This window comes from Bactrocera tryoni, chromosome 2, assembly GCF_016617805.1.
Source record: "Bactrocera tryoni isolate S06 chromosome 2, CSIRO_BtryS06_freeze2, whole genome shotgun sequence".
In the NCBI taxonomy this organism is placed as follows: domain Eukaryota; kingdom Metazoa; phylum Arthropoda; class Insecta; order Diptera; family Tephritidae; genus Bactrocera; species Bactrocera tryoni.
The window spans coordinates 38,119,965-38,147,657 of NC_052500.1; the positions used below are offsets into that span (position 1 = coordinate 38,119,965).

The window sequence follows — 27,693 nt, forward strand, 5'->3', positions numbered from 1 at the left end:
ACACCAAAACTAAAAATAAAATTCTGTAGAAACATACAAAGTTACATGATGTCGTTGCAATACTATTGGCATATAAAACCCATCACTGAGTATTTTCCCTGAGAAAAGTATTAATCGAAAAGTGTATTTAATCAAGGAAACACATCTATCAGTTAATACAAGCAATTACACTTTATTAATATTTTCATTGAGAGGTTTTTTGAATGTTAACAAATTGGTTCAATAAACCAAAACCGAATATAATTATTATTTTTGATTACAACTTTCAAATTTTCTATTACATAGATATTAATATTCCGATTGAAAAATTCAATAATAATTGAGTTATACGAATTATCTTCAATATATACTGCCCAAAGCGGAGCAGCCGAAATTATGCTTAAATGGCGTATCGTAGTGGATCCACTAATGGGTCGTTCATTAGTGACTACAGAAATTGTAAAGAAGGGTGAAATGGTGGTAGAGGAGTCTCCATTCGCGATTGGCCCCAAACAGAACAGCGGTATTGTTTGTCTGGGTTGTTATCGTGATTTATTTTTCGGTGAAGATGGTGATTCGTTGGATCGTTGTGAAAGGTGTGATTGGCCACTGTGTAGTGCCTGCTGTGATATACCCGATCATCTGGGTGAGTGTGAGATATTTACCAAAGCTAAAGTTCACTTTGCGGGAAATGTAAGCGAGGATGGAGTTTGTACACAACTTGATTGCATAACACCTTTGAGGTTAGTGAAAGAGTTTATTTAATTGCTTCTGATTTATATTTGACAAAAAATTAAAACAATTAAACTATCCCCTGGGCAATTTATTAGGACGCACACAAGAAAACTTAAAACGTTCAAGTTTTGCACTCAAATTTACTACGTACATACCTATCTAACCTATACTATCAAACCTACTTATAGTACATCATACCGACTATGATCAAGGTCAAATATCACCCAAAATTTCGCCAAAAAATTTTCTATATAACAACTTGAACTTGATCGTTCAGTTTGTATGTCCGCTATATGCTATAGTTCAAAAACGTTTTCGGAGATTGTAGCTTTACACAGTAATCCATGCCTAATTTTGTGAAGCTTTCTTTTTTCAATACAAGTACTTTATTTCGATCGTCCAGTTTGTATGGCAGCTATAAACTCGAGTTGTACGGTTATAACGTTGCTTTTGAAAATAATTCGTGCCAAATTTCGTGAAGATACCTTGTTAAACGGTCATGTCTAAATCGACTCATGCTCATCATCGATAGTTACAAGGTGGTGCTATGTTACTAATTTGTTGTGATTTCCGATTGAATATTTAATGCAATTATTTTTATGAACAATTTTTATGACACATCGATTGGTAATTGATTCTTTCTGCCAGAAAATCTACATTGTTGTTCCCACAAAAAAATTCATCAATTGAGAGTATTTACAGGACAAAAGAAAAATAATTACTTTGATCCTAACTGGTTCAGTAATTGAGCTATATTGGCAGCCAAAAATGTACATGAGGAATTAACTTTCCGAGTTCTTGCCTGGTGATCTGATAACTTTTAAATCAATCGAAACGGTTATGAATGAAAAGTGTAAATTTTCCAAATGATTTCTGACTTTTTTACTTACAAATATACTCGGAATACCGCTCGTTGGTGGAACATTGGTTCATCTTCTACCTTCTGCGTAATTTGAAACCACCTAGATAATGCAATGGAAGTAATTTCATTATAAAAAAAAGATCATCTAATATATTCTTGGAGCAACCATTTGACAGAAATTTCAAAGGACATGTTTCCTTTGTTGCCACATATGTCAATGATGTCATCAGAATATATAATTCTATTAAGAAGGCTTTAGCTTCCAATTCTTTTAGCTTTCCCGTGTCTTTAAATAAGTTTCAAGGCTTACTTTTTACAACAACTTTTGTTTGGCGGCTAATTGTGCCAGCTAGGAACATACATATTAAACAAGAACTTTATTCACCGAAAAACTAAAAATATTAAACTAAAATTTAAATTTTTATAAGGCTACGTGCGAAATGGTAATATTTTTATCTATGCTGAGTTGTGGTGAAAAATTTCCCTATGACGTAAACAAGTTTTATATTTAAAATGTCAGTTCGAGTTCAAAAGAAACCTAATTGCGTCGTTTGAATGTTTGCTTTCTTAATTATATCAAATATATTCGTAATATGAATTAAATTAAAAAAATTCACTAATTTGAAGGTTTTTTACTAATGGAGAGTTTTAGCCGCCGTGCGAAGCTGCTACAAACTACATGCATTCGGTGCACTTACTTATGTACACACATAATTATATAATTATATACAAATAAATACATTTACATTAAGATCTTTTAATCAACTACAAAAATATTATTTCAAATAATTTTTTTACTTAGTTCTTTCATCTTATTTTGTTTACAATATTTTGGACAAACAGCAAAAATTCAAACGGATCTTGAATTTTCCTTATTTAGAGTATCATTTTTGTTTTGAATGAAATAAATAATTAAATAAACAAATGAATAATTACGTATTAATAACATATTTTATAACATAATTATTATATATTTAGCGGTTATTTTAAATTCGTTTATTCCTGAATACATATCATATTTACAAGTTGTCCAAATTGTATCTAGCTGGGTGAAATTCTGACATTCGGATTCACCACGAAAAATGCCAAAATTTTATTTTTATATGTCACAATTCTAATTTCTTGGCGCACAGCCTTCTTCAAAACTATATGATAAGTTATTATAAAAGTAGTTAATGCTATACCCTATCTACCTCATTTGTTACAAACTTGAACGTACGACTAATATGATGATTGGTACTTAATATCATCTCTAAGAATTTGTATCAATCATTAATTTGACCGCAAGTGCAACATATATACCGGCGATACCGGTTCACCTAATGGTAGCTTGTTGCACATAAAATTAATTCGAAAAGGATATTGTGGTATATATAAGTATGCCTAATTTTGTTTTTGTTACACGATTTCATTCCATTTAGCACGATTCTAAATTTTTTGAGTTTAAATTTTATTGAGTTTGTGCGAAATATGTTCTTTTCACAAATTTAGACGAATTCCCTTTTTGTAGATACAAGTAAGTTTACTGGTCGGCGCAATTGTAAATAGCACAAATTTAGGGGAATTCCTTTTTTATGCATACAAGCAAATTTGAACTGTGATATTTTGTGAACTATCAATGCAATCACAAACGACTGATTTTCCACCACCGCGACTGTAGTTCGGAGCGTGCGCGAGTTAAGGAATGTATTCCTTATAATAGTAACAAACATCAAAACAACCTTTTGTTTCAGTAAACAGAATGCAGAAACAACTTTGAGTTGGAACAATTGAAATGCACTATCACTACAACAAAAAATCCTAAACAAACAAGTATCAAAACAACATTGAGTTTGAATACCACAACAACCTTATCTTAAAACAAACCAAATGTATCTAAGCAAACAATATATATGTATGTAAACAAACCTAAACAAATAATATAATCTGTACCTTAACAAACTATCAACTAATAATAAGTAAACATACTAGTTAGTATAAATCGAAGTAAGAACCATGTAATAAGTTAGTCTTAAGAGTATAAATAAAGAGTACACATTTCGGTGTAGCTCAAAATATATTCTTTTGACTCATTTTTACTTAATGTAAAAATTAACTCGCGCACCGACTGGATACAATAGATGGCGTTCCTAGCTAACGAACGAGCGGTTGGTCAGTTGTCTCCGAGCACCTGGAAAGTCAGGACAAACATTTTCGCGCGACGAGTTTCTATGAATGGTGCAAGCCGAAAATGCAGCGTTCGTTAGAGCAGAGGTACGCGATTAAATTCTGTGTAAAACTCGGTAAATCTGCGACAGAGACGTTTGACATGATGAAATCGATACTCATTGTCTTTTTTGACATCAAAGGCATCTTCCACCATGAATTTCTTCCTCCTGAACAAACCGTAAACGCCAAGTTTGACTAGGAAGTCCTCAAGAGACTCAAGCGAAGAGTCAAACGGGTCCGACAAGACATCGCAGCCGATTGGAAGTTGCACCACGAGAACGCCACGGCTCACACCGGGGCTTGTGAACAGCTACCTAACAAAGGCCGATGAGAGGGGATCCAAGCAGCATGCACCTTAGCTCTCAAGGCTATTCTGGTGAATGCCTTTCGTGACGCCTTCAATACTTGGAGCTCGCGCTGGCAGCGCTGCATCGTCGCAAAAGGATCCTATTTTGAAAATTTTTAAATAATTGTAACGATTGGTTCAATAAATTTGTTTTAAATCGACTCAGTCCAAATTACTTTCCGGACAAACCCTGTAGATTACTTCTTTTTAAACGTGTTTGATTGAAGGAATTTACCAAGGCATTGGCTAATGGGTTTGGATGTTCGCGAAGTTTAGAAATATGTCTCTTTCTGCTGTCCTCTATCTCCTTCTTTACCATAGGAATATCAAGATCTTTATGAAGGTTTTCATTACGCATGTACCTGATAAACCCGTGATTGTTCTAAGCATTTTAGATTAAATCCTTTGTATATATATCAATGTTGGCTGCACAGGTCGTACCCCACAGTTGAATGCCATACATCCAAATCTGTTTTATGATTGCATTATAAACAGGACTTTGTTGTATAGGCTAAGTTTAGAATTTTTGTTTCAAAGCCAATTTAAATTTGCTGCACTTAACTTCATGCAAATTATTTTACTCTCTATATGTTCTCGCATATGTTGCTTCATGCGCTTGGGCTACCAGGACAGAGTATAATAGTTTTGTTCACCCAAAATAATCGAAATAGATACAGCGTTACGTCTATGTAGCGATTAGCATCTCCCCAAATTGTAATATATCTACTTATTAACTATTCCTAACATTGTAATTAAAAACTTGCATCTGTTAACACTGTATTCAGCAAACTAAAACATTTAATCCCGTTACAATATTAACCACCTCACATTAGCTTCTCTAATTCTTCCTATTCCTTTTGATCATCGTACAAGACCACACGTGTTCTGTCGCACATTTATATTCATATTCATAATATATTTGAAGTCGGATTTACTTGTAAGTGAATAAAGTAATAAATAAGTTGCAGTTTAAATAGTGTTTTACTTATTAACTAAGTAAGGACGAGTCCGTAGATGGGCGTAATCGTATAAAGTACCATAACTAAGCGCTAAATTAAGATATAAAACTCTTATTTTGGCACAATGAATCCTTTTTAAGGAGTGGACGTGGCCTCGCCCTCTAATAAGTTTAATATATGTACATTAGGCCGGGTCGATTTGCGGGGAGGCAAAAAAATCGCCCATTGCTCTATGAAAATCATATTCTAGGGATCAAAATAAGAAACTTTGCCGAAAGAACCATACCTCTGAAACGAATTCTGATGTCCCCCAATTTGGGTCGAACTTTTGGGTAGGGGCAAATTTCGAAATAGAATTGAAATTACCATTTCATTCTTATTACCTCTGAAAGTTAGGAGAACTAAAGCAATAACCACTATGGTATTTAAAAAAAATAATAAGTGAAGTGACCATTCCAAATCAAAAAGTTTACAATGAATCCACCATCCTCTACACCGCAAGATGAAGCAACTACATCAACAACTATCGAAAACCCAATGAGTCATATACCCAAGCATGATGTTACTGTTTTTGGTGTGTCTACTGATTTAACTGATCTTAATTTACCAACCCATCTGGATATCTTGAGATATTATTTTTACTTAAGCGAACGTGCTAAAACAGAACAAAAAAGTTTTCCCATAAATCATTCACTATTCAAGTACAAGATAAGTTGATTGGAACTTGGGAAAAACTTGGTATGGAAATAATGCTGAAAAAAAGTGTATGTAATAAATTGAATAAATTGCTTGAGAGATACGATTGTTTTAACTTTGCCTTGGTATGTGACAGATTTGGTGTGCCTGACAGAGTAGCGTGAGCATTGGGAACCGCTCTTTTGCAAGATTTTAAAATTAAAGATAAGCATGGGAAACCTCTCATCATGGATAAATCGAAAGTTCGCAGAGAAAAAGAGAAATGCAGACAAGAAGTGCTTCTCAAATGGTTAGATGATACCAATTTGTTAGCGTTTTCATTCGATGGCAGAAAAGATGATACTTTAACGAAAGATAAAATTGATGAGAAGTATCATACTAGGATGGTAAAAGAACCTCATCTTGTTATTTTGAGAGAACCCAATTCTGAATTGATTGGTTACGTAAGACTGGAACATGAAACCGCTGAACACAAAACAACCAAATTAAATGGTTTTTTCAACGATAAAAATATATCACTAGATACATTAATTGGAATATGCACTGACGGTGAGCCAACAAACACTGGCCCAAACGGTGGAATTATACGACGATTCGAATTGCTGTTAAAAAGACCATTGCATTGGTTTGTTTGCCTTCTACACTTCAACGAACTTCCGTTTCGGCATTTGTTTGAAGCTTTGGATAAATCAACCAGCACTGGACCAAGATCGGCAGCCGGTAAACTGAGCCGTCAAATCGAAACTTGTGAAACTCTTCCGGTAAGTTATTGCTATCACTCATTTATTATAATTGTCAACCATTTTTAATTATTTTATTATTATATTTTTTAGGTGGTGGACGGCTTCCAGAAAATTGAATTGCAAAATATGCCCCCTGCTCCAGAAAAAAAAGAATTTTCCACCGATTCGAAGTACTTATACGACATGGCCCATAAAATTTCTAGCGGCGTGGTTCCGGTGGATCTGGCTAACATCAAACCAGGGAAAATTGTACATTCTCGGTGGCTCACCAAGGCCGCTAGATTATTGCGATTATATGTATGTGACAACGGAAAATCCAGATGCAAATTTAAGAATTCTGGTTGAATGTATAATTAAATATTATGTACCAATGTACTTCAATATCAAGTATTACAGCTCTGTCGTGTACGGCAGTGCATTATTTTTCAAGTTCATTGGTTGGTCACGATTTCTAGAACCTCGTTTACGCAAAATTGTCAATCAAGTAATTAAAGATAATTCATATTATGCGCATTCGGAAAATATCTTGTTATCAATGTTGTTTGATGATAGGAAAGAAAAGCGAGACTGTGCCATCAAGAAAATTTTACGCTATCGAACCGATGTTGACGAGCCAATGGAACTTAGAGTTTATAAAAAACCAGATATAAACTTTAATTGCACAAGTTATACGGAAATGATCAATTTGAATGATATAAATATCGTATTTGAACCACCATTCACGCGAAGCAATTCGTACGATACATTGAAAGAATATTTAAATCAAGATGATGCACCGTTTAATGATCCAAAAATTCCATCACACACACAAGGAACGGAACGACATGTTCAATTGCTAGCTAGCGTTTCCAAACGGGTTATACCGGAAAATGTAGAGGCTGTTATGGCGACGACATTACAGAGCCGTGCGAAATTGCCCAGACTTGAAAGAAAAGACTTCAAACAATAATTGTTTTTAGTTTCTTTTCTATAACTCACTTAAATTAATTTTTTCATTTACGTATGTTCTGACTAAATAAATTTCTTAAAAGAAAAAATAGATATTATTATAAATAAATAAATAAAAATAAAGAAAAAAACATAGCCATTTAGCTGATTTTTTCATGTAAAGGCCAAAAATGGTGATTTTTTGAAATGATTGTATGGGTAAGCCCCCAGGATAATTCCAGGGGGTGTGCCACTGGCATGGGTGGATCGACCGTCCAAAGTTAGTGGGGGTCGGTCATACATTTGGACTCGATTGGAGCACTCTAAATGGGTCAAAGTGGGATTTTTCAAAATTTGCCCCTACCCAAAAGTTCAACCCAAATTGGGGGACATCAAAATTCGCTTTAAAGGTATGGTTCCTTCGGCAAAGTTTCTTATTTTGATCCCTAGAATATGATTTTCATAGAGCAATAGGCGATTTTTAAATCGACCCGCCCTAATGTACATATACTATATGTGGGGTTTGAGCAACACGAAAACCCTTTTTGACAAGAAGTTTCGAACAATAGACTACAAACCAGAAAATTCCAATGATAGATAACGGCTCGACGAGAGAACGCGTAGCCGTACGCATGTGATGACTTAGATTATCAGCGAAGTTTTTTTCCAAAATAAACTGTTAATTTAATTATTTAATCTTTTTACTTTTATAAAAAACTATTTTCATTAACTAATAAAAGTTTGTATGTTTTAAACTGTTGGAAAATAATATTAAACCACAGGATATTCAATTTGATAAAAGAAGTTAGTACACATACAAGCGTGTGGCTACAAACCCCACATGTTTTGGGGGGTCAACCAAAGAAAATAGGGTAAATTTTTCATAATTGCGAAGTGAATAGTGTTAAAAAGAAATGAAGCATAAAACTCAAAGTTTAAAACAAATAATGTGACGCAATAAAATTGTACACCATGGCGAGTGTGCAGAAATTCGAATTTGTTCGTCAGAAGCTGAGAACAAGCCGAAAAGAATGCATAACGGCTCTACACAGATTCATTTTTAAAACAGAAGGAGATGGACTGAACAGAAAATGCTTACGGGAACTTACTGGATACGACGAGCGCTATGTTCAGAAATTGATCTACATACAAAACAGTTTGAGAGGTGCCGATTTGTTGTCAATCTGTAACGTATAAAGTTTGACATGTAGTGAAAGTAATTTGAAACTGCACATAATACGAAATTAGGAAAGCGCTACGTTGCTATGCGCAGCAGCAGAGAACGACGATGTCGAATGTGACGACGAAGATGCCGAAGACAATGATAACGAAAATGATGGTGATGCTACGGGACATCTCGACAGGCTAAAGTTTATGGCATACTAACTGTCAAATCTATTGCCATTGCCGTTGCTAAATCTGTATGTGGGCATTTGTTATCATAACGTAATCATTTCCGAAAAGGCGTCGGGTAGGTAGGTTCGAGCTGATGTAGCGCATATTTTGAGGTCTTGAACTCTATTATTTTTATATGGATGAAAAAAATGTATGTTATTTATAAAAAAGGAGAAATATACCTTTTTCTACAAATGTATTTCTTGAAAAAATAATTTCATATTTTTGGACTATAATAATTGTAGTATAAATTTTATATTCCAATTAAACTAATAAATTTAATATTAGTTTTAAGTATAAGTTTTATTATAAGTAATTTAAGACTTCGCTCAACCGGCAAATTAACAATATCAAACTAAATATAAATTTTTTGGAACAATGTATTAAGTAATTTTAAGAAGGTAATTTATTTTTATTATTTAACACAACCCCTTTTAGTACTCGCTCTACTATGTTTTATATTACCGAAATGAAACTACCGTCGGTATATGCGTTCAGAAGTGACAGTTCATTGCTTTCAATATATGGCATACTAATTTGTATGATATATAATAAATTTTTTACTGTCGATGTGCTTCGTTATGCGCAGTTGACGACGCTGGCGCAAGTAGCATCACATTTGAATGTCAACAACGGCGAGAACAAAGGAGATATGCTGAAAGCGAACGTGTTGCAAGAAATATGACGGACAGAAACGACGATAAACCTACAATGTGCAGAAGAGGGGAGACAACTGCAACAACGTTTTCTGGAGTGCTACAAATGTCTCGTTTTTATACTCTCGCAACAATGTTGCTAAGGAGAGTATTATAGTTTTGTTTACATAACGGTGGTTTGTAAGTCCTAAAACTAAAAGAGTCAGATATAGGGTTATATATACCAAAGTGATCAGGGTGACGAGTAGAGTCGAAATCCGGATGTCTGTCTGTCCGTCCGTCCGTCTGTCCGTCCGTCCGTGCAAGCTGTAACTTGAGTAAAAATTGAGATATCATGATGAAACTTGGTACACGTATTTTTTCGCTCCATAAGAAGGATATGTTCGAAGATGGGCAAAATCGGCCCACTGCCACGCCCACAAAATGGCGGAAACCGGAAACCTATAAAGTGTCATAACTAAGCCATAAATAAAGATATTAAAGTGAAATTTGGCACAAAGGATCGCATTAGGAAGAGGCATATTTGGACGTAATTTTTTTGGAAAAGTGGGCGTAATAATGTAATATTTTCTTAACACCCCGATGACATGTTCGAAATATATGTAGATGAAATCGGTTCACAACCACGCCTTCTTCTAATATAACGCTATTTTGAATTCCATCTGATGCCTTCTCTGTATAATATACACATTAGGAAATTAAAATACAATTCAATACTCAAAGTACACAAATTGATCTAATCTAATTGATTTTACAGCAAAATAAAAAAATATGTAAATTATTATCACTTTATCATGCGAGAGTATAAAATGTTCGGTGACACCCGAACTTAGCCCTTCCTTACTTGTTTTAATTTATATTTGTACGTACGTATACATGTGATCATATATCTCTGTTGCGCTCATTCAGCAGTATCATATAAATTATTTATGTAGAAATATAGCTGAACTGCACTAATTACCCTAATCGTCAGCTGACATTTCATTTTTTGATTCCTACTTTTAAAATTTTTTAAAATTTCAAACCAAACTTTTTAATTTTGAAATTATTAATTTTATTATTTGTCATACATATTTACATAAAATTTATTATAATTAAATATATTAAAGCTAACATTGTGTAATAAAAATATATTTAATTTAAAAAAAATAATTAACATCTGAAAAAAAAGAGAATAATTAAATTGAATTCGTAATATCTAAAAGAAAAAGAATTAATTATATAAAATGATAATAATATCTGAAATAAAAGATTAATATTATCTGATCATTTAATATATAAAACAAACATTTGTTTTTACATATTATATGTATATATTGGATTGTGCAGGCCGCCTTAAACGCATAAAACACAAATGTACATACATATGTATGTATTTATTTTCGCGTATTATGTTGGACTGCGCAGGCCAATTTCAAACAACACACACTTATTTTCACATACTTACTTAACAATTTTTATTTGCTGCTGCTGCTTTTCCAATTCTGTTTTCCTGATTTCCAATGCTATAAAAACAAATGAAGTAATTATTTGCAAATTATTTAAAAAAAAATCCCATAAAATAAAGACGGAACTGAAGGCCATCCCGGAAAGTGACTACAACCAGTGTTTCGAAGATTGGAAAATCCGTTGGCATAAGTGCATTGCATCGGGAGGGGATTACTTTGAAGGGGATGAAATTGATTTGGAAGAATAAATAAAGAATTTTCAAAATAAATACAATGTCACCTTATTTTTTGGGCACAATAGTACTTACCTTCTTGTTGTAAGAGCGCGAATGGCACGTGTCTTTCAATCGTTTTTTTATTACCCTTTTTGGGATTTTATTTTAACACAATTGACAATTAACCCGAATATGTGCGTTGGTGTTAGTGCATAGAGAAAAAATGTGCAATTGTATTGAATTATTTGAGAAAAGTGGTTGGCCGTGGCTGGCAGGGAAAGTGTTCAAGAATTTTTTTTTGTGTATGAAAAAGTTAACAACGCGTAGTAACGTAGAAAACAATGCATTGCTACAGTACGTAATCGATGGTATAAGTGATTTGAACATAAATAAAACAGTTGCAATATATTAGATTTAAAACAATTTACAGAAAAACTAAAAGTGTATGAATCGATTCGAAAAAAGCAAAAAAAGGAAGTGTAACCATTCGAAATTAAAATTGTTATAATTGTGATATAAAACGGCACAAGAAAGTGTAAAAAATTTGGGCATATTTCAAAAAAATGTCTACAAGTTGAAAATAAGAACGAAATAACTAATACTCGTTTGTGTGCCAAAAGTAGTATTATGAAGAAGTTTTGAATAAGTGTCAAGGCTATGAACTTGTAATTAATTGGAAAAAATTTCTATTTTTAAAAAAGAGAGTAGAATTTTTGTTAAGCTTTAGTCGAAAAATTTAAACCAATTACAAAGTATTCTGGGTTTAGCCGGATATTTTGACAGTTTGTACCATCATTTGCGTTAATTTCCAAACCATTATCTGATCTGACTAAACAACGTAAGAAGTACCAAATGAATCACGACGAAATAACAGCATTTAATTTACTCAAGAAAATTCTGAGCGAAAAACCGGTGTTAGGTATATTCAATCAGAGTATGAAACTGAAGTTCAAACAGACGCCTCCGCCAATATATTATATGAGTAAAAAGACTTCTGATGCTGAAAGTAAGTATTCCATTTACGGATTAGAGATATTAGCTGTAACAGAAGCGCTGATATATACTGAAATTAAAAACTGGTTATAACGCTTTAAAGAAAAAGCCTGAGAAAAAGAATTTTAATACTAGAGTGACGAGATGGATCCTTTTTCTGCAAGAATACGATTTTCGGGTAGAACATCGATCTGGAAGTCGAATAATATAAGATCACAGTTCCAAGAAGTAAGAGACGAAATACTACAACAAAAGAACAACTATTAAAGATGCAAATGGAAAACAAAAAAACCCTTTTTTCGCAAGAAGTTTCGAACAATAGACTCCGAACCAGAAAATGCAAATGATAAATGACGACTCGACGAGAGAACGCGGAGCCGTTCACATGTGACGACTTAGATTATCAGATAAGTGTTTTTCTAAGATAAACTGTTAATTTATACCTCATAAAATCTGGTGAATACTAACCCTAGACACCATTCAAATTGCAAGCCTTCTGTTCTGATCAGATGCGGTTCTTCTTAGTTAGATGTTAGCTCTGGGAACAAGCTTACAAAAACCCAATTTTTTTTTTCAAATTACAAGATCTTTTATAGCCTCTAATTTTAAAACTCCATACATCAAATAATGATATAAATTTTATGTTTACTGGATGCATATGCTTGCCGTTCATCTGTTAGTTAATTCTAGTAACAATGATAACAGAGGAGTTTCTAGGTTCTTAAATGAAGTTATGTTAGGAGTAAATGGCGGAAATTATACCAAAACATATCGTCACACATTTATTTGGCATTGGGCTCCATCTTTCGAAAGCAAGTACTGCAGAAATATTTAGACCTTTATCTGAGGAACGTGCTCAAAAAAACTTACATACATATATCAGAACTTTAGAATCTTCATTCAGGTTCGACTGAAATCGATTAGTTAGAAACTCTTGGTTTAGCTGCCTTTGCATCATTTCAATTGAGGAAAATCAAAGCAAATATGATGTATTTAAACAAAGAGAACTTGAAAATGACTTCGAATGTTTTTTTAATGAAACAGACGTAGAAAAAGGTAGACAAAATGAACTGCCTATTGTGGAAAAAGAGTTAAGGGTTGGCACTTCCAGAAATAAATCCAAATATAAATTTATTGGGCAGTAAATCCTTTCGAGTTATACAATAATTTCTTTGTTATACTCAAAGGCTCTCTTCCTTTTCATGCGTTCGTGGAGGCTACTGGCTAGGTTGGCAAAATTCAGAACGAATCATCGATAACAAATAAACAGTCCAAGCAAACTTCACTATTCATCTAAATTTTTAGGAGTGGACCAATCGTTTACTATATCTATCTCTTCAATAGATATGCAAATGCTCTCCATTATCACTTTGTATCCAAGTAGTTTACTTCTTTTTTAAAAAGGAACACTTACTCGGGCTGACCTTTATTCCAGCACTAGGTTTACGAAGCTTTTACCTAAAACGAAGATATCGTCGAGGTATATCCAACAGGTTTTGTAGTGCAAAAGTCCTTTTAATATCTCGGCCATAAGTCTCTCAAAGGTAGCAGGAGCGTTATATAATCCAAAAGTCATTACAGTAAATTGTCATAGACCATCTCCAACGCTGAGAGCCGTCTTTTCTTTGTCTTCCTCGTTTACCTCCACTTGCCAGTACCCACTTTTCAAATCAAGTGTTGAGAACCATTTTGTACCTGACAACGAGTCCAGCATGTATTTCTTTGTTACATTATTGAACATTCTGTAGCCTACACTGGAACTGATGTTTCAATCTTTCTTCTTCAAAAGTACTACTCGTGAACCCTGTGGACTCGCTAATGGTTCGATTAGACCGCTTTCGTCAATTTCATGTGTGATCTGCCTTACAACTTCACATTTTGATAATGGAACGCTTCGAGGTGCCTGGCGGATTGGTCTTGCATCAACTCCGTTGATAAAATGTCTCACAATTTGGAATATGGTTGAGCATTTTGATAGTCTGACTTTATCGGTTCATCCGTTAATTTCGCTCTATATATTTTTTCACCCTTGAAATCTTCCTCAATACGTATTACGTAGTTTCAACAACCCACAACTTGTTTTTCCCCTAATCTCCACGTATTTCTCCCCAAATAACTGTTTCTAGTTTGGTGGACCCTGCTGCCTACCAGGATTTCCTTCAATAAAAGAGTTGAAAACATAAAAGAGTAGAAAACACTGAGACACTGGGCAGTTCTAAAAGGGGAGCTCTATTGGACCGAAGGTTGCAAGGAAAATTTATTTACACCGCAAAGTTTTATATGTTTGTTTAAATGTTTCAACAATAATGTTCTGGTGCTATACAGATATTCAGCTTTTTCTGTCAGACATTTAATTGCAGAACTTTACGAAGTCCCTACTACTGAGTTGCGCAATCAAAATATCATAATTGTTGATAATTTTAACATTTGTCTTAAGTCTACAGGGTATTGAAGTCTTTGTAGACTTTAGACAAATTTAGATATCTTCGTTAAGAAAAAACATAAATTCCCTCGGTGTGGAACATTTCACTACACCAGCAGCTAGACAAATTGATTGGGCATTCTCTAAATTGGATCCTAACCATGTTAATATTTACATACTATTACTAATATTTCGAGTTAATTTAGTGCAACATTCCTTTCCTTCATAATTCTGACAGCAGTTTTTGAGAAAAATGTAATAAAATAAAATATATTAATATGTAAATATCCTTATTATGAAACTGTAAATCACTCGGGTTATTTGTTATTCAGCTTTATCGTAAACTTCGCTCGAACGCCATTCCCCATTGAAAAATTCATGAAATTTATTCACAAAATTGTTACTTAAAAAATATCAATAAATAAAATGAAATGTTATCGTACTTTATTAACAATATATTCAATTTTAAAAACTTCTTGTATGAACATTATTAACAAAATACAGTTGACTTATTTGGTGAGCAGAAAGGTCGAAAATTCGGATAAAGGATAGGGTTTTAAAAAAGAAAACAACGAGAAAGTTCATGTGTTTTGAATGAATATAGATGATTATTCCAATAGCAAGGCGCCAACATTAATATCGATTTCAGAATGAAACAAGTAAAGAAGGGCTAAATTCGGGTGCAACCGAACATTTTATACTCTTGCAACTTGCAATAATCAAAGGCAGGGAAATACTTTAAGGTGTAAAACCAAAACAAAATCTGCCGGATGTTCGAAAATCCTGATACTAGTTTATAGGTTGAACATTATTCTTGCAAAGTTTTATAACATTATATTAATAGCTTCTTGATTTGTGTACTGGAAACTGAACGAATCAAGTGTGGGAAGTAGGCGTGATATAAAAATGTAAGAGGAATGCCGCGTAGTAAATTTTGTGGGAATCGGTTGGTCGGGTCCCGATTTCATCCCTTTTCGTACTATCGGTACTTTTGCAAAAATGTTTGCTCACAAATGCCCGTGCTCCTGCAATCCTCTGTACAAAATTACAGCCTTATATCTTAATTTAGTGCTTAGTTATGGCCCTTTATATGTATGTTTTCGGTTAATGGCGATTTGTGAGCGCAGCAGTGGTCTGATTACTCCTATCTATGAACTCGTTTTTGTTTTGTACTAAGGAACCCACTTACCAAGTTTCATCAATATATCTCAATTTTTATTCAAACAGACGGATGGACCGATAGTCAGACAGGATTTCAAGTTTTCTCGTCATCCTGATCTTTTAGACTTATATATGTGACTTACATATGTCTAAAAGATCAGGATCTTTCTCGCTAATCGTTGGGTAAAAAAAAAACTAAAATACTCTGTAGCAACTGGTTGCAAGAGTACAAAAAGGTAACTAACGATTTTCAAGTTGCATATGCAGCTAATACCTCTTTATTCGCGTGAAAATAAAAATACATGGGAATGATTTATTCTAGTGAAGTGTACGATAAGGCTGATTAAGAATTTGTGTAAATACTAGATACAAATTACATGGTTTAAAAACAAATAAAATGTATGTACTTGTATATTGGATAAATGTTCCTAAATAAATATACAATATTTAAATTATATGTATAATATAATTTTTAAAGTTGAAAATATTTATTAATGTTTAGCTAGACATAATAATATTGATTTAAAAAATGAAATTTTGTATTTTTGGTCCAACACAATATCTTTTTAAGTTTCTCATTATATTTACAATGCATTTTATATAAAATCGATTATAAGCGTATAAAAAACACAAGTTTGCATTTTTCTCTATTTAATTTTGCAGTGACTGTAAATAATAGATATAACACTTCCTACTTATTAAAATATGTATACTTTGATCCAATGTTAGCAGTTTTGGAATTACAAGAAATAAAGGGTATCTGAATTTCACTAAGAAATCTCACAGATTGATCAACATATAATGTAAAAATCAAGCGGATGTTTGATAATCCATATATTAAGGAAATACGAACTAAAGAAGGTATTAACCTGATTTTTCCATTTTAGACAAGAGCATACATTTCATTAAGATTTCTTAAATATTGACCGATAAATGCGGTATGAAATCAACCGGAAGTGCGAAGATATTTAAATTAGTTAAATGAAGGATAATAGAAGTCTTGACCCGATTTTACCCATTCTTGGCAAGCTGTCATCACAAAAATATTTTCCCCAAATTTCAATACTAGACCTCACAGATTGACCGAAATGTTCGGGGAAAAATCAGGTACAGGATTAAAGGGATGTCCAACTTATTCCAGTGTGAGAGCGCCTCAAAATTAGCGTTTTTTTAACATTTTCCATTATGATTATATCGGACAAAATAATTGCTTTGAGCATTTAAATAAAAATCGCCAACATTTATTATTATAAAAAATTACTAAATAGAGATCGTTTAATATATAGTATGAAGAAACTATTTAAACCACTTTCAGCGGTCAAAGTTCAGGAAGTTTTGACGTTAAGCAATTGCTCTCTCACTTCCAATCAGAAATGAGTTGGACATCTCTTTATCTCTGTCAGCTATATGCACTGGAATACACATACTGCCTTTCGTGTCTAGGTCATTGAAAAGTTATAACCCGATTTTAACAATTTTTGGAAGTATGTAAGATGAAATGTCTTAAGGGAACTTTGTTCAATTTGTACATTTGCTCCTATAAAGCAACATAGTCTCTTAAAAAGCAAAGTTATTCAGAATGGTCCGTACAGCATTTCCGACATACGCGGTTTTTCAGTTTTTTGGCTCCCTTTAATTCATCCCGCTCTAATGTACATAGCTCAAAATACTAAACATAGGATAAGTGTATAATTTTTTGATACAAGTAAAAATAAATATATATACTAATGCTCGTACTAGGCGTTTCAACTTAAAATCTATCTATTAAAATTATTCTCTACGCCAAACATACATATACTCGTACACATGAAGATACATATCCCTCCATTATACCCGTCTACATTGCTACAAAATTCACTACTCAAAGCGGCTCGGAACTGCTGGCAAATTTTTTTAGTCACCCTAAAAGAATTTTAGTCAATGAAATGGAGACGTCAAAAGCACTTCACAATTTACTAAATCGTACAGTCGTGCGGAGCAATTCAATTTATGGACGTTATTTGATAGCGAAAAGTGATACAAAAGCAAATGAATTGTTAGTGGAAGAGTTACCTTTGGTACATGGCCCAAAATGTAATGGACCGACAGTGTGTCTAGAGTGCTATGCTCCAGTGAATTTAGAAGGCTGTATAGCGGATCAATATTGTTCGAAATGCAGTTGGCCGTTGTGCTCCAATTGCTCTGATAGAGGTGCGTTTTACCATTACGGTTGGGAGTGTTCAGTATTTTCTCAGGCAAAAGCGAAATTTTATCCCGTGCAAAGCGATGCAAAGGGGTGTCCACAATTGGATTGTATAACAGTGTTAAGGTAGTAATTTGAAGAAATTCCAGAAAATATTACCTTATTACAACATTGATCACTAATTTGTCATGAAAACAAATTTCTAAATTGTTTTAACTCTCTTATGCACGTTATAAAATCGGATAAAACGATCATTGTAGTTTTAATGTATTGAAGATTTGAACAGGATTAAAGAAGACGATGTAATAGTTGGATCCGATAACAGTGTCGGGCAACTAAAAATAAACCATTTGATTATAATTATCGGACTTTTGTTTTGGGTACTTAAGAGCACTTTATAACGACATTGGCTTGCTAAAAATGTTTGAAATGATCTTGATTTAAAGTTCGACGATAATCCCAAAATTATACTTTTTATTAAGTTGCATATTCGGAAAAAAATCTCTGGAAATGATCGATTATATAAACAAAATCTTATACACCAAGGTTCTTTTTTCGAAAATTCTTATGATTCTTTGTAAAGTACCTTTTTTCAATTAACCTTACGTCAAATATTGTATTTCCATCATATTAATGCATTTTAATTAAATTTGCCTTATTATTATTATCTTTTAAATAATATGCATTTTTTAGTTAAATGTGATTACGAATGCAAATTAAGCCTTTTTAACAACAATGTCCCATAGAGATATATTTTGCCAGAAGCCAAAGAAATAAATATAAAGATATATATGTACATATGTATGACATATCTAAGCAATTAACTTAAGCATATTTATATTGTAGTATTTTGTCATTTTGTCGAAATGTAGTAATCTATAAAAAATCTTAAATATATATTTTTTTAAAGACAATTTTGTTTGGATAGTGACGGTCTTCTAGTAAATGAGTGATATGTACACATTCATAATTATCACATATTTTATCAAATAACAATCGCAACGATACACATGTTTACCGTGGTTGAAAGAGCAATGCTCAATAGCATACTGCTTTTGTAGCCCAATGTTAAGCGTTTACCTAAAAGACGATTAACTTATGTAAATGTTATCAAAAGAGCTCTATTTTACTATATGCAATGATAAATGAACTGACAATGATGGTTTCCTTTTTTAATACTATATGCGTCATATATAACTGAACAAACAATAATAAATATACTAAATTATAAGTAAAACGGTTTTTGGCAATCTCACAAAAATTTTGTAAATGCTTAAGGCTTGCTATGTAAATACTAGTGCGAACAAACGTTTTAAAACAGAGGCAAAAGAAAATTCTTTGATGTATATGAATACATACATATGTATGTATGTATAATATTATCTTCTGTGCGTTACTATACAAAAATGCCATGTACACCGCCGATGCAGAAGAGTTAACTGTTGATTTATTATGACACTATATATTTACGTAAGCATTACGTTATTCCCGTTTTCTTAACCAAGTCTTGAATAAAATTGGTATCAAGTATTTTCGAAATAACTAAACATTATATTTTTTTGCTATATATTATTATTTTTTGTTTTTATAGCCATAATAAGTCATATTAAGTGTATATATGTAAATGACCAGCGTGTCGAGTTGTACGCAAACTAGTCCCTCAATTTTTCAGATATCGATCTAAAATTTTGTTCGTCTTCTTGGCTTCAAGTTTATATGTCGAAATTGCTGATATCAGAGCACCATAGAATGTACGTAGCTGCCATATAAATTAATCGATCAAAATCCAAATGTATGGAAAACCTTTTTATTTGGCCAAATTTGACCACTATAGTATATGACTGCGATACAAATTGGCTTATCATAATCAAGTTTTTGTTTGGGTATCTGTTTTATTTGATCAAATATCTTCTGTATCTTCTATATCTTTTTTATTTATTGGATCTGATTTTTTTTAATCCTAACAATAAGTTATAAAATCATAAGTGTATTTAAAAACTAGACAATCTCAAGTGATCTCGGAGTTCAGATATAAGTATATTTCATTCTGCTGTCCTCTACTTCTGTCTTTACCATAGGAATACTAAGATCTCTATGGATATTTTCATTACGCATGTACCAAGACGAACATGTGATTGTTTTAAGTTTAGAGTTTTTATTTACAATCCAATTTAAATTAGTAGCTTCAATCTTCATGCAAGTTATTTTACTAGAGATATGTTTTCTTCACTTGAGCCTTCTATCTAGGTGAATACCAAGATAAGTTACTTCGTTCGTTTGGAGTACTAAAATATTGTTAATTTTTACTTCCGGGCATATTTTTGGTCTTAGCGAAAATATAACATGCTAATATTCTTGATGCTACAAAATGGCATTTGTTACGGCTCACTAAAGCTGTGTCATCCGCAGAAGTTGAAGTCAATAGATTATTAGCTGTTGGAAGGTCTGCAGTATATATGATGCATAGAGTTGGGCCTAAAACACTAGTCCTTATCTGTCGTTCATCAGATATGAAATCTCTTACTTTCACCATAAATTGTCTATTATTTAAATAAGACTCCAATATTTTATACAATTCTAAAGGTAGAATTTTTTTAATCTTATGTAAAAGGGCTTACCTTATCAAACACCTGAGCTACGTAGCTAGTAACACTTTTTCAAATATTTTGAAAAGACGGGTTAGAAGACTGATTGGCTGATTGAATATGGCTGTGTTAAGTGTTTTCCAGGTTTATCTAGTATCCGAAACTAAGAATTGCATTAAAGAGTCTCGTATAGACATGTTGGAGTCAGTTGGTGGCTTCATAGGCGACTTCCCAAAGGTAATTTTGCTTGCTAGAATTTCGACACAGCTTCTTTATACACATTTCAGTGTTGAATTCTTCCTCACGTTTAAGCGGTTTTTTTAATTTATTATTATTCAATTGAAGCTGAGTTGAAGGGGGCGATTTATCTGCCATAGGCCAACATGTCGGCTTGTCAAGAGATATTATTTCAAGGTTATTGTGCCTATTTATAACAGTTTGATACAGCTGTCATCCTTTCGGCTTAATTAGTCGTGAGCCCCAATACATGTGTTTTGAATTGTAGTATAGCCTGTTAGAAATATATGACCTAAAGTTCAAAAAACTCTTTAAATTGGATGTCTGTAATTTTAAACCGGGGTGGGCAGTATATAGCCGTCAAGTTTAAGTCCCCGCAGCGATTTGTATACTCTTGTAACCAGTTTCTACAGAGTATTCTAGTTTTTGTTCATCTAACGGTTGTACGTATCACTTAAAACTAAACGAGATAGATATAGCGTTATATATTAGTCTGTCGGTCCGTCCGTACTTGAGTAAAAAGTGAGATATCTTGATTAAACTTGGTGCGTAGGTTCCTTGGTACAAAAAAAATTTCGAGTTCGTAGATGGGCGTAATCGGAACACTGCCACGCCCACAAATCGCCAGTAATCGAAAACGTATAAAATACCATAACTAAGCACTAAATTAAGATAATAAACTGTAATTTGGTACGGAGGATCGCAGTAACAAGGGGCACCTGTCGGGAAAATTTGTTTAAAAAGTGGGCGTGGAACCGCCTTCTAACAAGTTTAATGCACATATCTCCTAAGCTTCTTAAGCTACAACAACCAAACTTGCTGAGTGCAAATTTTATGAGAACTGCTACCGAAAGTGTGAGTGTGAAAATGGATGAAATCAGAAAATAACCCCGCTCACTTCCCATATAACGGTACTGTTAAAAACTAATAAAAGAGCGATAAATCGATAACTAAATAAGCCAGAGACATTAAATTGTGTCCACCAATTGTTGTAATCCAATGAAAAGTGTTCAAGCCCCTAGGAACTGAATATGTAGACCCTGGTACCTATAGTTGACTTTTGATCGAAAATTTCGGACGATGTGCGATATATATAACTGAAATAAAGGGATAATCCCTCTCTTATAACGGTATATATGTATGTCAAAAATGGGTTGAATCCCATCTATACTTCCCTTAATGATTTTCGAACTTCCGGGTGACTTTGCACCGCATATATCGGTCAAAATTTGAGTTATTCTAATGAAAATAAGCTAGCGTGTTTTACTCATAAAAGTGTATCTTTGTGCCTAAAATAGATACATTTGAGCCAAAACTTGGCCTAGCCCCTATGTAACTAATAGCAGGATTTTCGAATATTCGGCTGACTTTACTCTACATGATTGGTATTTGCCTTCATTTGATTCTTGCAAGTTGCAAGAGTATAAAATGTTCGATTTCACCCGAACTTATCCCTTCCTTACTTGTTTATAGATATTTTTGTAGCTTGTAACTGCGCTGTAGCCATCTAATCCGAGGTGATTTAACCGTTTTCTAACCAACACTGCTGTTCCACCGTGTACCTTTCCATCTGGGTAATTTGTAATATACAAGGAGCGTTCTAAAGTAAACAGGACTTAAAAAAAAACAGAACAAATGATTTTTTCGGCAAAATCAATTTATTTTATTCAAAATAGTCTCCTTCTGCTCAATACAGCTTTTTTCACGGTCCAAAAGTATGTCGAACGAGTGTTTTAGCTCGTTGGCCGGTATGTAGAAGTATGCAGAAGTCGCACAGTGCCATATCAGGTAAATACGGGGATTGGTTAATGGTTAAAATGTGATTTTTGGTAAAATAATCGTCCTTCGAACGTTGGAATTTGGAGATGTTCAATTCCATTTCCATGAATTTCAATGATGATTTCGGTTGATTTTTGATGAATTCACGCAGTTTCGATGGAATTTCCGGTGATCGCGGATTTTGATTGGCCCACATGTTGATTGTCATTTATGTCCTCACGACTACTTTGAAAACGTTGAAACCACTAGTGCACTGTGCTACGGGATAGGCAATCATTGCCATAAACTTGTTTCATCAATTGAAACGTTTCGGTAAAAGTCTTACCAATTTTAAAACAAAATTTAATATTGGCTCTTTGTTCGAAGCACATTTTCGCACCGATAACACAAACATCTTCTTCTTGTTCACTGGCGTAGACATCGCTTACGCGATTATAGCCGAGTTAACAGCAGCGCGTCAGTCGTTTCTTCTTTTCGCTACGTGGCGCCAATTGGATATTCCAAGCGAAGCCAAGTCCTTCTCCACTTGCTCCTTCCAACGGAGGGAAGCTCTTCCTCTTCCTCTTCCTCTGCTTCCCCCGGCGGGTACTGCGTCGAATACTTTGGAGAGCGTAGCCGCTGTCTTTTAATTCGCTGAACTAAATGAATGTTGTCATTCCATCGAATGCGATATTCTCCGTGGCCAATGCGCAAAGAACCATAAATCTTTCGCAGAACTTTTCTCTCGAAAACTCGTAAGGTCGACTCATCGGATGTTGTCATCGTCTATGCCTTGATATCAATATCATTGGCATACGCCAGCAGCTGTACACTCTTATACGAGTAATGTACTTGCTCGACAAAGTTCTGCAGCTCGAATTATTTTCTCCAATAGCAAATTGAATAAGTCGCATGATAGGGAGTTGCCTTGTCTGAAACCTCGTTTGGAAGCTTGGAAAGCTCCTTCCCGATCCTGACGGAGCTTTTGGTATTGCTCAACGTCAGTTTAGAGTCGTATTAATTTTGCAGGGATACCAAATTCAGACATCGCGGCATAAAGGCAGCTCCTTCGCGTTCTGTCAAAATCAGCATTGAAATCGACGAAGAGTGCCGATTCTCTTCTTACGGGTCGTTTCCAAGATTTGACGCATGAACGTCTGCTCCATCCTCATCGATTGGGGAGTCGGTTTCGCCTTCTCCTAGAGTTGTACGTACACCTTTGGGGGGTTCTACAAGAGTGTGCTCCGGTCTTGAAACCTTCTGTAAGCCGCCGCATTTTTTCTTAGAATTTTCGAGCATTACCCTTGTCGGCCAGAGTATCAAACTCTACATACTCACTCATTTCGGCCTCTTTCTCTTTCTGTCTGCAAATGTGCTCATTTGGGGGTGTTGCCTCGTGGAGGCTGAATTTAAAGACCGTAGTGCCAAAGATACCTTGTTTGACCACCCTGGCGTTAAAGTCGCCAAGCACGATTTTGACATCGAGCTGCCCCCGCTCTCATAGGCGCGCTTCAAGCGCTCATAGAAGGCAGCTTTGGTCACATCGTCCTTCTTTTCCGTCGGGGTGTGGGCCCAAATCAGCGATATGTTGAAGAACCTCGCTTTGATGCGGATTGTGGCTAGACGTTCATTCACTGGAGTGAATGATAGTACTCGGCGACGGAGTCTCTCTCCCACCACAAATCCCACACCAAACTTGCGCTCCTTTATATGGCCACTGTAGTAAATGCCACAAGGATCTACTCGTCTCAGTCCTTGTCCCGTTCATCGCATTTCTTGGACGGCGGTGATGTTAGCCTTCACTCTCACGAGGACATCAACCAGCTGGGCAGGGGCACCTTCCCAATTAAGGGACTGGACATTCAAGGTGCATGCCCTCAATTCGTAATCCTTATTTCGTTTGCCATGGTCGTCATCAAAAGGGGGGTCTCTCATCCGAGACTGATTGTTAATTTTTATTGGGGGTGTTTTTTTACACGGCGGGTCCCAAACCCAGCGCACAACAATATGTAGGGGATGTTTCGCTTCTCACTTTAGCTCGCCTTCAAACAGATGTTTTTAGGCTACCCAGAGGATACTTGGTCAAAGACCAGAAGTCGTGAGCTGCTTGAGCCATATGTAAAAGAATCATTTCTGGCCATTCCCAAGTGAATGGCGATCAGAGGACTTTTCTCACTTGCGTGAACTTTTGCACATGACTCCATCCATAACACAAACATACGCACACTTAAAACGCAATAACTTCACTTCCAATCTATGAAATGTCATGATTCTCACTGGACAATCGGTAAAGATAGCAGATTCTAACGCACCAGTAGACATATACATAGATGGCGCCACCAGGAGTGGTAGGTTCAGAAAGTCCTGTTTACTTTGGAACGCTCTTTGTACATAGAGTCTAAATCGCGGAATAAATAAATTGTTTTTATTCGTAAGAGGAGTTTATGACAGTAGCATAACATTTATATTATTTACATCAAGAAATCAAATAATGCTGATGTTGGTTAACACCGTTAGCATTCCATATACAAATGTTCAATACATTCATTTTTTACTTAAACAAGTTTGCATCATCTGCTTTTGTGATTTGATTATCTCTTGAATTATATTTTGCATTGTAGACATAAATTATGTCATACATTGGGTAAGGTTGAAAATCATTGTTTCAACGCTTGAGGTTGGTTGGTTTTGAGGCAATTGCATTTGTAAAGTGTTGCCTTTCAGCACCTTGTGTAGCATTATTTTTTATATCACGAAATATGGCATGGATTATTATTTAAGATAATGTTATCTCCACAAAAGAACTAGAAAGATGTATGTTGCAAGTACTTTTTGTTGGATGTAAACCACTAGTCGGTTATATGTTCAGATTTAGGTCTACATTTAGCTGCCATGGGATATTGGAGGGTATTAAGGCGTTGGTGCAGCCGAAATTTTGGTTTTTATATCGCAAGCAGGGTACATTATGTTTACCACAAATTGTGTAAAACCCAAAAGGAAATATGTACACCCTCTCTTCACGAAATTTGGCATGGATTTTTGCCAAGTCTATGCCATAAGCTCCGAATAAATGTTTGAGTTCCGACTACTATAATATATAGCTGACATACGAACTGACCGATCCAGCCTGAGTCTGGTATGGAAAACTTTTTTATTTGGTTATGTATCTTCACGAAATCTGCATAGATTATTATCCGAAGCATTGTAGCGATCTCCGAAGAAATTATTTAGATTGGACCATTATAGCATATAGCTGCCATGCCAACTGAACGATCGTTTTTGTATGGAATATTTTGTATTTGTTAGAGGATTATAGCTTCGGTGCAACCGCAGTTAACGTTTCTTCTTGTTTTATTTGGGAGATAGTCTCATTTGTTGTGCTCTTTAAACATGAATAAACACTTGATAACAAAGTTTATAGTAAAACTATCAATTATTATTTTTATACTAATGGCCAAATAAACGGCAAGTTTGAGCCTGCAGGTTTGAATGCCCCCTTAACTTAACTTTTCGATAGTATACATATGTACATCTGGATATTACCTTTACCATTCACTAATTCTTCAGATCATTAGCATTGAAAAGTGGATCGGACACACATAAACCATTTGAAAAGACTTCAGATTAAATGTTTTGCCCACCATTTTCTATAGGGTTCTTCTTGTCAAGGAATCTGATCCAGATCGATGGGAGCGTGAAATCGCACCAATGGAGTACCACAACGAGGAACGCCGAAAAATTGTTGATGTTTGGAATGCAGATTTTGTAAATATCGCACAGTACCTTCGAGGACCATGCCGTTTGGCCGAACGATTTTCTGAAGATCTTATTATGCAAACAGTGGGTATTTTGGAAGTTAATGCATTTGAAGCGCGAACAACACTGGGATATGCACTGCGTTGTTTATACCCAATCACTGGAATATTAGCGCATAATTGTGTACCAAATACATTTCGTACAATACATCCAAGTGAAGGCTTCAAGTAATTATAATGTTCATATTATATGTACATATATAAGTTAAATAAATAAATATTGACATTTACTTACTAAAATACAAAGGATCCGCCTAAGGGCCATGTGCAATTTAAACGAGGGCCAACAGTTGCAGCACTCTTATACATACACTTTGAATGGCACTTCCCAACGACAGGAACATTTAAAGAATGGTAAATTCTTCACTTGCGAATGCAAACGTTGCAAAGACCCCACCGAGTTGGGTACAAATTTTAGCACGTTCAAGTGTAGTAAATGCGAAGAAGGGTGGTTGCTGTCAACTAATCCAATAGGTTAGTGTGTTTAATATTGATTTCTGTATATTTATAACATTTTTAATATTTTCTTGACTTTAGATCCTTCCTGCTACTGGAAATGCACGCTTTGCACCTTTCAAACATCTAATAATGCTATACAGAAAGCACTATCTGTAATGCAATCCGAAGTTGCCACATTACAAGCAATGGATCCCAGTCCTCAGAAATTACAAGAAACAGAAAAGCTAATGAGAAAATATCGTGTAGTTGTACACCCTCTACACTTCATACAAATAGGATTGCGTCAAAATCTTATCGAAATGTATGGTCGTGTTGCAGAATATGAATTATCTGAATTGCCCGATGTTATGCTTGAACACAAAGAAGAGCTATGTCGACAAGTATTACATGTTTTAAATGTCTTTGAACCGGGGTTGAGTCGAACACGTGCTATGATGCTATACGAGTTGCATGTACCATTAGTATTATTGGCCAAGAGTGGTTTCATAAGCGGCGTCCTAACAGCGGATGCATTAAAGCTTAAACTTCTTGACGTTATTGCTATTCTAAATGATTGTGTGGACATACTACAATACGAAGATCCAGAGACACAAGAGGGAAATTTATATAAAGTAGCACAGCAAGCGAAGAATCAGCTGACACAAAGTGTGGAAGGTTTAACAGTCGCTGAATGACATTGTTGCCACATATTTTACTTAAATAAAGTATCCCATGTATATAATATAAAAAGGGTTACATTAATAATAAATCAAAGTTCTATTTATGTATGTAAAAATTAACTTACATATGTATGTGACTAAAACTAATGTTGCAGAAGTCATATAAAGTCATCAGTATGTAATTTTTTAATCATACCCAAAAATAGTATTTACTACGAAGTAATGTCCAAATGCGAGCAACTCGCAGCCCTTA

The 27,693-nt window shown here is 34.4% G+C and overlaps 1 protein-coding gene across 2 annotated transcripts; it reads left to right on the forward strand.

The window, feature by feature from the left end:
- The first annotated feature begins 175 nt into the window (after positions 1-175).
- On the forward strand, positions 176-27,693 carry LOC120767908 (SET domain-containing protein SmydA-8). 2 transcript variants are annotated; one of them, XM_040094260.1, is made up of 4 exons: positions 176-722; positions 26,161-26,490; positions 26,570-26,796; positions 26,860-27,693. In XM_040094260.1, exons 1-4 carry the CDS (start codon positions 376-378, stop codon positions 27,453-27,455), a joined length of 1,500 nt encoding a protein of 499 aa, XP_039950194.1. In that variant the 5' UTR covers positions 176-375; the 3' UTR covers positions 27,456-27,693. The 2 variants fall into 2 exon arrangements, with proteins under 2 accessions (XP_039950194.1, XP_039950193.1); XM_040094259.1 differs by lacking the exon at positions 176-722 and adding an exon at positions 17,041-18,053.